Source organism: Thermobia domestica, chromosome 3 (assembly GCF_964235325.1).
Source record: "Thermobia domestica chromosome 3, izTheDome1.hap1.1, whole genome shotgun sequence".
Taxonomy (NCBI): Eukaryota; Metazoa; Arthropoda; class Insecta; order Zygentoma; family Lepismatidae; genus Thermobia; species Thermobia domestica.
In genome coordinates this window covers 116127537-116141064 of record NC_137456.1, presented here as the reverse complement: position 1 = coordinate 116141064, position 13528 = coordinate 116127537, and the positions used below count along the sequence as shown (strand labels likewise).

Sequence of the window (13528 nt, the reverse complement as noted above, 5' to 3'; positions counted from 1 at the left end):
AAACGGAAGTAGACGCACAAAAAGGCACAAAACGATGTGAAGGAAACGATCTCGAAATTCATTGGTGGCGGAAGAGCAATAACTTGTTCCGCCATATTTGTAGGCCCATTTTGACCCACTTCCGGTGATGCACAAAATGTGGGAATAGGCGCATAAAGCGACACAAAACACGAACAAAAGATGCAAAACAAAGTACCTTGAAATTCGTTGGTGGCGGAACAAGTTAATGACGCCGTGAGCACCAATATAAGTATATACTGTAGTTCTTACCAGTTGGCGCGGTGGGTCAGTGGTAGAGCGTTCACCTCCGGTGCTTGAGGTCCCTGGTTCGATCCCAGCTCGCGCAGGTTGTACTTTGTGGTGGACAAACACCGTGCTCGTGGATTTTCTCGGGGTTCTCCCGTTTCCTCACACTTTCTTCATTTCATTCATGTCCTATCATCACCGTCTTCTTTAGCCTAACCGGCATAATCGTGGGACGTAAAACTAAAGATTTCATATCATTTTTTGTAATTCTTACCATCAAGGCTGAGAACTGCACGGTCCAATTTTTTAGCCAAAGTAGAAGCCCAACCGGAATAGTGATGTCAACCGACTCGGATCGGTTCAACTGAGCGTACAGCTTGAACTGGCTTGGTTGGGATTACCCATCGACTGGGCTCAATTGAGCCAATGGCTTGAACCGGCTCCGTTGAAACGAGTCCATAGGCTGGGTTCGAGTCAGCTTAACTGAGCCGATGGCTCGAACCGGCTCGGTTGGGGTAAGCAATCAGCTCGGTTCGGCTCGGCTCGTGTGAGCATCGGCTCGAGCTGGCTCGGTTGGATGAGCTGTTGGCTCGGCTCACTTCTCGGTTCGGCTCGATAAGTGAATAAGCTGTGAGCGAGCCGCTTGAGCTGTTGACAACCCTAAACCCGGGTCGAGCAGTTTTGAACATATTTGGCTGGAGTCCCATAACTTTTAATAATTTTTGGCTCGAGCCCGAATACTTGCTCCTCCTGAACTCAAACCAAGAACCTCGTGACCGATGTCCTTGCCTCCTGAAGATTTCTTGACGACCGAGATCGACAGTCAACTAATTTTTAATATTCCGATACAAACCGCCTATATTCCATGTTTATACAGGTACACGGTGTTATAATGATAATTAATTATAGTAGTAGTAGTAGTATCATTGATAATTATATTGGCTATGTATGATACTTGAAGATAGTAACACAAAGAATTTAACTCGAATTGGCTCGACTCGACTGGAAACTCGATCCGAATTCGAGTCGAGTTGGGGAAAATTTTTCGAGCCGATATCTCAAGTCGAGCTCAAAGATGTCTGCTTCGAGTCGAGTCAAGTTTTAAAGAAAACTCGCTCGAACTCGTTGGTGCCCATTCCTATTGTATGCATGACGGGCATATAGAGTTCTTTCGAGGGGGATAGAACCATAAACATAATATATTTTAAAAAAATACTTAGTTTCCCGGCTTTCTTCCCATGGGGGGGGGGGGGGAAGGATGGTAGGTATCCAGCATTTCTTATAAGTACCTTATTTGAAATATGTAAAACAGTAACAAGTGGACAACACAATACACACACATCTTCTTATCTTCAGTTTTAATTGCTGATTTCAATTGCAATTAACAATTACAATTAACAATTACAAGTTTCAATTGTCAATTGCAATTAACAATTAAATGTTTCAATTGCACCCTTTGCAATTGACAATTAACAATTAAAAGTTTCAATTGCCTGGTGACCAATTAACAATTAACAATTGACGGAAATTTAATTGCAAATTTTATGATTGAATTCAATTGCAATTGAATTAATTGTCAATTACAAATTGAAATCAATTGCAATTGAAATCAATTGCAATTGATTTTCAAAGCAATTACTTTCAATTGATTGATCAATTGCAATTGATTTCAATTGATTTTGCCCAACACTGGGCTACAGTGACGACGTTGTTGGTAGTATCATTGGGAACTGGATCCACTTCACATTTCAAATCATAAAAGTAAAATTAATATTACAGTCGAAATAGTTAAAGAATTTTGAAACACCGTATCCAAAAGTGATGGTGAGAATGCATTGGAAAGACAAATGCACAATGCGAACAATAATGAACCAAGCAAGCGATTTACTTCCTTTGTGTAGACTTCAGTTACACATTCAGCAAGTATCTCAAAATCCGAACATCAGATGTTGTTTCATCGGATAATACTGTCACAGTGTCATTCGAAAGAGAAAAATCTGTCAAGTGTCATTTCTTCTTGAAAACACCTAATTTTGATTGATACAGACGGAATTCGTGCTGTCAGAATCCACGCTGTTGATCAGTATGCTCTGGGAAAAATCTTGCCAGTTGACTGAAAATATTACACCTTGGAGTCCGGAGAAGCTAGTTAAAATTCCTGAAGTACAATTTAACCCAAGGGTGTTATAAAATAGTGGGTCTGCATATCCAACAAAATCGTGAAGTCATACGTCAGTACCCCCCCCCCCACTCTACCCAATAGGATCACAATGTTTTGAGCTAATATTCATGGTGGAAACGAGAGTAGCCAATCAGACTCGGTGCTCTGACAGATGCTTGGTTGTTTTTGGCTTCATTGAGTTAGTAAGATGGAGACATATGGGCAGATCCTCTATTTTATAACATCCTTGATTTAGCCATCCTTACATCAGACATTTAACTAAATTTCTTATTTTTGAAGGAATATATGCGGTCATTCAGTTTCATATTCCAGACTTTAGGAGCTGAGGTGCCAAATAGGGCCTGGTGAAATTATTATTATTATTATTATTATTATTATTATTATTATTATTATTATTATTATTATTATTATTCGTTTCTCAATTTTCAGCACGTGTCCAACGTAAGCTTGAGCAGCAGAAAAGTCGTGAAAAACTTATTAAAACTTAGCTAGTTAGATTTATAAAGCAGGAGTTGGCATTACCTTGCCTTTCAAACGGTAATACTAACACGAGTACAGAATTTGTCTTTCCGACACATCAGTTGAATATTAAATATGCTTGAATATAGTTACATTTGTGCGTCTAATTTAGTTTCTTAATGCGTTAATTAAAATGTTTTCTTCCTCTGAGATTTCGGAGTTCTGAGTTCTAAGTAATTGCGTCATCTCATGTTCATTTAACCTTACCAAATCGAAATGCATATGTTAATTAAGGCTTCTACGTTTTATTTCCTATCCATTAACATAACAGCAAAAGAGAATAGACTGAGTAGAATATTATTAAATGAAAAAAGTAAATAAGTAAATTATTTGAAAAAGTAAATGTTTTACAGAAGTTCATTTATAAACCGTCTTTAAACTTTAGGATAAGAATCCTTCGTGGGATGTAGCAAAAGGAATATTAATATCTTGATTAATAACTTGAAAAATCTGATCTAAGATATGGAAAGACGTTGCGTTAGATGAAGTAAAAGAGAAAGTAGCTTTATATTTAAAAATTAAGCTATTTCATCAAATGTCACAAATAAAATTTGATGACCCTCGCTTTGCAGTAGCAAAAGCTTGTCACTTGACGGCAATCAGCATCAGTTGCAAGGGAAACAGTTTCCTTCATTCATCGATATTATAGAGACGTGAATATGTTTCTGTGTGTTTTTACGTAATAATATACCTGATATACAAGGTATGTAAATAAAATAATGAAATTGGCAGCAGTGTGCACAAACCGCAACGCTAGTGACTTGGGGTTTGAACTCGCTAACATCACGTTGGTTGTCCGTAGCGATTGTTTTAGTGAAGCAGGTTTTGCTTGTGCGTTCTGACAATGAGTGACATGAATCTCGAGCAACGGTATTTGATCAGGTTTTGCTTCACTTAGTGCAACGGAAACTTTTGCAAAACTTCGCCATGCCTACGGAGACAGTGTTTTATGAAGGGTCTAGGTGTTTCGTTGGATTAAGACATTTGCAGAAGGAAGAGACTCAATTGAAGATGAACCTTGCAGCCGAAGGCTTTTGGTTGCAAGAACTGATGTAGATGTCAAACAAGTAAGGAAGCTTGTGTTATTCGATCATCGGTTGACCATCAGAAGGATCTAGGCAGAGTTGAATTTTAGTCACACAACCGTTCATAAGTTGTTGATCAGTGAATTGGGCGCGCGAAAAATATACTCCACACTGATCCCGAGGATTCTCACACAGGAGCAAAAGAACATGCAGAGGAACAGGAGCGTTAATTTTTTGGATTCAGTTCCAAATGATCCCCATTTTCTGGACTGTGTCATTACTGGTGACGAGCCTTGAGTGCTCCAATATGACCCGGAAATCAAACGCCAGAGCGTGGAATGGCACATTCCAACATCTCCATAGAGCTCCTTAGTGGCAAAGTGTTAGCGTACGCGCCTTTGGCGTGGGAGACCCGGGTTCGATTCCCGGCGGGAGCTCATGTGGTTCGGATTCCACGTTAATCAGTAGGTCCACGTCTTATATAGCCTCGCTGCTGAACGGGACGCTAAACTAAAATCAACTCAACTCAACTCCAAGATCTCCATGGCCAAAAAAGTAAGAATGACAGTCAAAGATCAAAGCTTGCTAATTTTCTTCTACTGTGTCCAAGTCAGAAGCTAAACCTAATTGCATACCGTTGCTCGATATTCATGTCACTCCAGAACGCACAAGCAAAACTTGCTTTACTAAAACAATCGCTGCGGACAAGCAACGTGATGCTAGTGAGTTCCTTCTTACACTGATGGTGTATCACATGTTCATCCACCTCCTGTCCAAGTCCCATGTTACCAACGTTGCCGGTTCTTGCGTAATGTTGGCGGATTCAGTACTTTATTTACTTTATATGTCTCTGTGTTACCAAGAAACTTTCCGTAAGAACATAGATTGAACGACAAAGGTTTAAACAAGTCATAGTATTACATGTGTGCAAATTTAGAAAGAAAATAGAATATCATAGACGTTGCTAAGTCTAAAGTATCATTGTATTACTGGAATTTCAGTTCTCTTATGAGATCCAGTCATGAAGCTCAAACATCTGTTTTTCATTGTAAAAATAGTAGTTGTTGCGCCCAAACTTTTGGCCCACTGTACACCAAAGCTTAAAGTCATGCTTAATTAAAAACTGTAATTGTTTACATTTAACATTTTTTTTTTTAAAGTTTGCCCACGAACCAAGATCAGTAGCGTAGCGTGATATTCCGAAATGGGGATGCCAAGGTTAGTCATTTGTACGATATAGTACTACTGCAAGTAGCAATACATAGCTATTCCGAATGGAAATATAGGGTTATACAAAATTTAGGAGGAAGCCCCCCTAATTGGAGGTCTAGTGGGGCATAGAGAAGCGAATGCGTGGATTACGTTAGAATTTAATAACCAATTGTCTCAGCCCCTTCTTGCCACTACCGTTGTGACGAGAAAACTAGGCCCCACTTTTGTATGAACATTGTTTCCAGTATCGTTCCCTTCATTTCTTTCTCGTGGGCGGCTTTTTTTCTCCACATACCACACGTCAATCTCGTTCTTTCAAATATATATATATATATATATATATATATATATATATATCGCCCAGAAATTTGTCATCTTGGGTCCGGAACTCAGACGCCCGTTCGTGAATATGGGCCTGAGTGTATATATCATTTGAAGATGTAAATACAAAGCACTTAAACCAACTCTGGGGGCCTGTTTCTGTATCCAGATACTGAAGTCAAGAGCGCAAATCTGTCTTCAACGTTCGTGGGATGGGTAAGACTGTTCCCATAATCCTTTCCTTTTTTTAACGATGTTCAAAATATTTATGAAGTTGAAAAAAATGTTGTGGAGGATTAGGGGAGCAGAGTTGTCTATAACATCGGCAGGAGGGCACATTTTAAGGCTTATTGTGGGGGGAGGGGAGAAGAGACTCATATTACAGTAGATGAATCAGATTTCTGAGGTAAACCTGTTGTACTCGTATATTATATACCAAATGATGTAGATGAAATAGTGGTATATATCATTATTACAACTCAGTGCCGTGAGCACATTCTGAAATTTGAATATATGCATAATAATAATTGACATGTTTCTACTTACGCATCCACAATTATCCACATTAAAATTTTAGGACATTTGTTTTATAACAATACAAATAATGACTTCCCCAAAACTATGAAAGAAAATCAATCAGGCCTATATTTGGCGCAACAATACTCTTATCTGAGCAAAATTATGATTACCACAATAGCATTATAGGAATTGTTACAGGAATTAAACAAATAGCTGAAAATAGACTACTAATAATTAATGACAATGAAATATTAAAGAATACAATTCTTTTTTTAAAAAATGAAACAAGTCAAAGGACATCAGTTTCCTTTGTGGCAGTCGGATAGAAATCATCATCATCACAATCTCAAATCGGATTATTGGGGGGGGGGGGACAAGGTTGTAGGGAACATGTTCCCCTTATGTCCCCGAGATTTGTGCCAGTGACTGAAGGGCCCTGGCACAATCTTTGCGAGTGACGGGGAGTGGTGGCTCTCTTGTCCTACCAGATCGGTGACCGTAATTCTACAGAATGCTTTAAATTTATGCCTGTGTCTGTGAGCTCCTTTACGATAAAGATTACAATTACGATGCATTTAGTTACGATTAAGGCATAACTATTTTAATACTATTATTTACATAACCGGCATGCTTCAAAAATGCGTTGAACTAACCATTTCCGTTTTGTTCTATTTCCTGTATATTAGGGTTCGTACGTTCTGTTCAGAAACTATAGCTTAGTTCAAAATATATACAGTTGGAAATACTTGAATATGCCAGCGTATATCTAAAGCAAATGTAGGGTTGCAAGGGATGAGTAGGAGTGAGAAGGGAAGTATTGCGCATGCGCATTCAACAGAAAGCAGACGAATGCCCCGATGCCTGGAAGTCCGAGGAAAATAGCATACGACAGGAGGAAAGACAGAAAATGTGCATCTGAGCGACGCGCATGCGTAGGTTCCTCTTGTCAAAGTAAGTCGAGAGAGCGCGCCAGAAGATTGCAGTGGAAATAATTGTGATAATTACAAGCAAACAATTTATATATAATGAAATACGTACTTTTTCTTATTAACAGGGGATGCCGGGCGTACCGGCGTTCCCTTACGCTACGCCGCTGACCAAGATGCGGTTACATAAATACTAATGCTTAAATCTAAATAATCACGGCCTTTGTCCTAGTAATAAACCCCAAAACATATTCATGTTCAGTATAATCAGTATCCTTTTCGAAATAGTTAAATTGAAAGAGGATAGTTTAAAAATGAAATGAAATTTTTGAGTTTTATGTCCCACTTTATGCTCCAATGCGACCCGAAAATCAAACGCCAGAGCATGGAATGGCACACTCCAAGGTCTCCAAGGCCAAAAAAGCAAGAATTGGCTGAGGCTGAAGGAGACATTGATGAGGAATGAAGAAAGTGAGAGGAAACGAGAGAACCTCGCGGAAATCCACGCACACGGTGTTGGCGCGAGCTAGGAACGAACCAGGAACCCCACGCACCAGAGGTAAATGCTCTACTACTGAGCCACGCGGCCCACCAGTATAGTTTAAGTTGCAACAAATTCGTCGAAGTATTTTCAAATCCAGAAATTTCCTGCACTCTATAATGACATCTAGTGACATCATGCAGGTAGCGACACCCGTTAGCGTTACTGTTTAGTATTAGGAATTAGTGTGAAGCAAAAAGTAACACTTTTTCTTTTATAATTAGGATTAATAATACTGTACTCTTAATTGTAATTATTAATTACTTACAGCTTCAAATTTGAAGCATATACTTTTCATTGACTGACTTATTTATAATGCATAACACTATGTTCTGTACAGAAATATACAGAAAAAAGTACTTGTAGAGTTGACGTGAAAGTCCAACTCACTCAGTTCAGTTGTGTAAACATTTGAAGAATTGTTACTTCTAATTTTGTGAATTCATGGATACTGTTGTGTGTCGATTTAGTAACTGATTAGTTGTGAAGTACAAGAAGTATAAAGTTTATAACAAAATCGAAGTTAATTGTTGTTATGTAAGAGAGGAATTATATTATAGTATGATATTTATGTATAGTGTACAGATTATTTGTACTTACCCGACTAGTTGTTAAGATTATTTCGTATGAGGTTACGTATTCATAAGTTATTACATGTATATTGGTAATTAAGAATAATTACACGAGACTGTAACCGTTTGAGACCTCGTATTGAACTTTATCACATAACACAATATTCTTTACACAAAGATACTATATATTTACGACTTCTTAACTTATAATAGAGGGGGTAGAGTGGAGCGCTTCTCTCTGGTGCGGGTTCCTTTGTACGATCTTCGACCAAGGAAGTTTGTGGTGGACAACATCGTGTTCATGTTTTTTTTCGGGGTACTGCCGTTTCCCTCCACATTCTTATTCCACCAATTCTTCCATCATCGTTCACTTGTCTTAGTCATCCGCCTCACTTTCACATTTATTCATTAAAGTACATGAACGTCAGAAGCACTAAAATTATTTAATATGACCTTCCTTACTTTGAACATAAACTCTCAAAGAGTCAGGCCACACGTCCCTCTCTTTGGAATCACTCACGATTTAAAGGGGGAATTGCTTCAGTTTGGACAAGGGATTGTTTTACAGATTGCATATTAGCGTGACGTTTAGTACAGACCATCCTCTCCCAACTCATGCCACAAGTGAAAGTCAAACGGATCAAGGTCCAGCTGGACGATCTACACAGGCAATGATCTCTTAGAGATTGTTCACAAGCTCCTCTTGTGTTGTTTTGATCTTGTGCACAGAAGCAGAATCGTGTTGAAAGAACTAATAGTTATTTTTGAAGAGAGTATTGTTAAGGGGTTTCACTACACGGTGTAACACATCTAGCTGATATACTTTTGCTGACGTTTTTATCTGTTGTTTACAAAAATTGAGATTTATAACTTTTTCATAACTTATTCTCTGCTACATCATCACTGCAGCCTCATTATGTTCTCTTCAAATTTTTCGAGCAACTTCAGAAGTTTCTTTAAAGTTTCACTTCCAAATCGACACTGTAATATTCCTGTCTTTTCATCTTTGAACATGATCTGACAATGGCTTACCAGACCAACAGTCCCTTTTCTCTCATCTCTTTCTTTCTTTTGGAAGCTTCTAAGCTGGAGTTAGAAGCTGCCCTGTTCTAGGGTGATAGGCATGTATACCAAGATCATCAGGAATAAGATATAACATTAATCGGGGGATATGTTTATCTCTGTGGCCATAATCTTTTAATTTCGCACAAGATCTCGATAAATTCTGGCCTTGGCAGCCTTTATGCCCTATTGAATTCGCATAGTGCGTGGTCTGTCAGACCTTGGCGTACAGTCGGTTGTGAATCTTGCAGCAGTTCTATGGACAATTTTTCAGAAGTCTGAATATCGTTGATGCATCCTGGCCAGCTTTGTACGAGCTGTAATTATTCTGTTTTCGTTTGGTCCCCACCTTATTTTATATATTGATGCTATTGAATCTTTTCACCTGCATAGTGAAATTGAATATTTGTACTCATAAACAGAATAATATTCATTGCAATTCTAAAATTATTTGAAGTAGCTATAAATTTAACATTTCGGATAGAATTTATGATAGTACTGACATAAAGAGATAATGTAGAAAGAGTAGTACAAAACAGTACTTAATAGTATATATAGATTGTTTCAAAGCTTAAACTCCTTGTCACACCATTACCAAAATGACAGCCCAGCCCTTAGGATGTTGGTATATCCTCTTCCTTATTAGATAAAAATAAAGAAGACAAATGGAAAATGAAGACATAAATAACTTCTGCAAAGAAGAGAGTATTTGATTATCATCTTTTCCCTTTCAGTTGACATCTACTCCTTGTTTTATGACATTTAGATGTCATTGAAAGGGAGTAAAACAATGAGGATGTTTTGAAAGTTTCGTGGAATAAGAACAACAGTTGTGCCCATTGATGCCAATTGTGCCCATTTCCTTACTTTGCCCATTGATGTGTTGATGATTGTGATAAAAATGCTGACGTCCTTAATTTCATGAATACCTTCCTTCTGTATTGATAATACTGTAGTATTATTTCTGTAAATGTATCTTAAATGATTGTTGATAAGCAACTGAATTTGTAATAAGACTCACTGGTATTTTATTTTCAGCTCTTGTAAAACGTCAGCTGATACTAATATTAACGTGTCGTCCCGTAATGGATCAACTATTACTGGTAGTAAACGTTATAAGTGCAAGTGGTGTCCTAAAGTCTTTATAGATCGTTGGAAATGTCAAAGACATGAACGTACTCACACAGGAGAAAAACCATTCTTATGCACTGTTTGTTCGAAAAGTTTCAGTCGTAAGGATGCTCTAAAGTCTCATATGCAAGTTCATACATCAGATAAACCTTTTTATTGCCAAATTTGTAGTAGAAGTTTCGAAAGTGAGGAGAAATTGACATCTCATCAGGTTATACATGACATATGACTTGCTTTGATTTAGTAATGTGGAGAGATACCTATATTTTTCCAGTTGACTAATGTAATGTATCCAAAATACTGTAAATGTTATTTTAGTATGTATTATAATTAAAGATTGTTCATCTATCTGTCAAAATCACCAGTTTTGTTGTACAATGAGTGTAAGAGATTCTGTATTAGATTTTAAAAAATAATAAATTAATAAAGCTCTGCATTTATAGTAATCAAGGAATACTCTGACATATAAACTCAAACATTTCGTAAAGTAATTTGACGTAATTCAATAAACATACTCTGAAACGTATGGCAAGATTAGAACAACTAGAACGTTAATTTGAGAAAAGATCAAATCAAATGAACTACGTACATGCCACGTCATATGACCAATTTATGATAATAAGTTATTATAGGTACTTTGTTCTACTTATTTCACTGCATGCTACGTTTACTATCTAAATTGAACTAAACGAAAAGGGGAATCGTCGCTGCAATTAGCAAAAAGCCGATGTACCCTAAAGTCACTGTTTTATTCATATAACAGAATGTATGCTTCGAAAACAACCTTGTCATATAGGTATAGAGCAAATCAGAACTTTTTCTTCCAATGTTCCCAGTAGCGGAAGGAGGGGTTGATTGAGTTACCTTGTGTGTTCTACATAGACTTACCTTTTTTTATTATTATTATTATTATTATTATTATTATTATTATTATTATTATTATTATTATTATTATTATTATTATTATTTTAACGTCTCAAACTGTGCCCTTTAGGCTAAAAGAGATGGACAAATAATGAAAGAGTGATTATAAAATTGTGAAATGAGAATGTGGAAGGAAACGGAACAATCCTGAGGGAACTCACGAACATGATGTGTGGTCCACCATAAACTCACATGGGGCTGGGATTGAACCAGAGGTGAGCACTCTGCCACTGAACCACCGTACCCCCATATAAAGTTTGCTGTATGCATGTCTATATACTTTAACGTACTACGAGTGCGCACTGCAATTTTACTTTAAAGTTTGTGGGTTCTTACAACGTTCGGCATAACACGCATTAATATTATACTGTAAATTATATAATGCCTGTTTTATTTGTTACTACTTTCTCTTTTTATTACAGAGAATACGTTTCCAGTCAGGAAAATTTGTAATTTTACTAGCACTTTCAAAAGATTTTGGAAGAAGAAATGTATTATAGAGAAAAAAAAGTTGAGAAAAAATATATTGACCCACTTAAACGCTACAAAGCAGAAAATGTTGAAAAAGCTCTAAAAAGCAGGAAATATTTTTCATAGAGCTTAAAATTTTACTATTGTAAATATAAATTTTCGAACCCTCTGCCGTCCTAATGCCTAATAAACATTATCATTGAAGCTATAATTTTATATTAGGTATTCATTTGTTTGATTTGACACAGACTTCAAAAATTGTTATTGATAATAGTAACTTTGAGCTTTTTTTAAAAAAGAAAAAAAAAGTCAGTTAATATTTTTTTTTTTTTTTGAATTTTTTGTTACTCCAAGTAATTTAGAGGAATACATAAACGAAAAGTAGAAAACTTAAGTTCCTATAAAAGGGGTTTGGTCTACGAAAGATAGTGTTTTTTGTTTGTTTGTTTGTTCAAATTTGACTGTATGTTACGGAATTATACGTGAAGCTACACACAATTATGGTATTAAGATCGTTAGCTGTTCAGGAGTTTCCTGCTCTAGCTTCGAAGACTTATCATCAGATCTTGATTAAATTTACTTGCACCCACTACGGAAGCTTACTCTTTCATATAAAAAGAATACCCTCAAAATTAGTGCATCTGTGATAGAAGTTATGCGTAAACATACAACGAAGTCGTTTAATTACGACATTACTACTATTACCCGTTGTGGAGTTTCATGCTCTAGCTCTGGAAACTATTACCAGATCTTGATGATTTTTTTACATGGGACCACCGGTAAAACGCATTTTCAAAAAGTAAATAAATAAAAATAAAAATCTATATCGAAGTTATCGTCAGTATATTTTAAGAACTTCTTTCTTTCTTTAAAGTTGGTTAGTAATAGGAAACTACTAATATGTGCTATATTAATAGATATATATAAGACAGGCATATTAATAGTGTGGTTTCTCAATTTGCTTTCTTGTGGAAATGAAATGAAGTCTTGCAGTTTTACGTCCCACGCTTATGTCAGGCAGGATAAAGGAGACGGTGATGATGAGAAATGAATGGAATGGTTGAATGAATAAAGTGGGAGAAAACGAGAGGACCTCGAGAAAATTCACGCACACGTTGTTTGTCCACCACAAAGTTCACTTAGTATGAGCTGGGATCGAACCAGGGACCCCATGCACCAGAAATGAACGCTGAGTCACTGCCGTCCGTTGCCTTCTCGTGGAGGAGGATATTGGGTGTAACAGTACATGGAGTAATTTATTGACTATGAAAAGATATATATTTATATGTGTGGTCTTGAAAATTAATGTTATACCTTGTATTGCGTATACTTCAGTGGCGGATTAATTGATTAGTTGGTTGGAATTGTTTAGATTCCCTTTCCAACACCGAGGCAATATGAAAGGAAGTCAGTACTGGAGCATTCACTTCTGGTATGAAAGGTTTCTGGTTCAATCGCATGCGATGTAAGTTTGTGGTGGATTGTTCTTTCACTGGGCTCTTTGGAGTTCCCCCGTTTTTACGCACATCCTCGTTACACTAACTCTGTAATCATAATTTGTTTGTCACCGTCTTATTTAGTCTAAAGAACATAACAATGAGATACTAAACTAAATATTGCGTTTCGTTTGTGTTTCTCACTTGAAAATTGAATTAAAGGGAAAACTACAGTAAAATTTGTCAAAGCGCTTTCCATGGTCCCATCCAAGAAAATAGGATATGCAATGTTATTTTTGTTTGCATTATACGGAATCTATCCAACTCGGAAACGGAAAGCAATAATTGAAGAATTCAGTATAAACTACGTTGTATAATATGGAAATAACCTATAATTGAGGAATTATTTTTAGTGCATTTCAGTACTTTCACAGCTTTCAT

At 36.8% G+C, this 13528-nt stretch overlaps 1 protein-coding gene across 20 annotated transcripts in view; it reads left to right on the top strand.

The window, feature by feature from the left end:
- The window catches only part of LOC145680674 (uncharacterized), a 573261-nt gene that overhangs the window by 106663 nt on the left and 453070 nt on the right, over window positions 1-13528 (top strand). Inside the window, exon 4 of one of the 20 annotated variants that reach the window (XM_081751522.1) lies at window positions 10164-10752. The exons of 18 other annotated variants lie outside the window; for them this stretch is intronic. In XM_081751522.1, the coding sequence (XP_081607648.1) occupies window positions 10164-10485 (322 nt within the window). In that variant the 3' untranslated portion in view covers window positions 10486-10752. Of the gene's footprint in view, window positions 1-10163; window positions 10753-13528 lie in introns of those variants that run through there. One more of the 20 variants, XM_081751526.1, reaches the window with a different exon arrangement.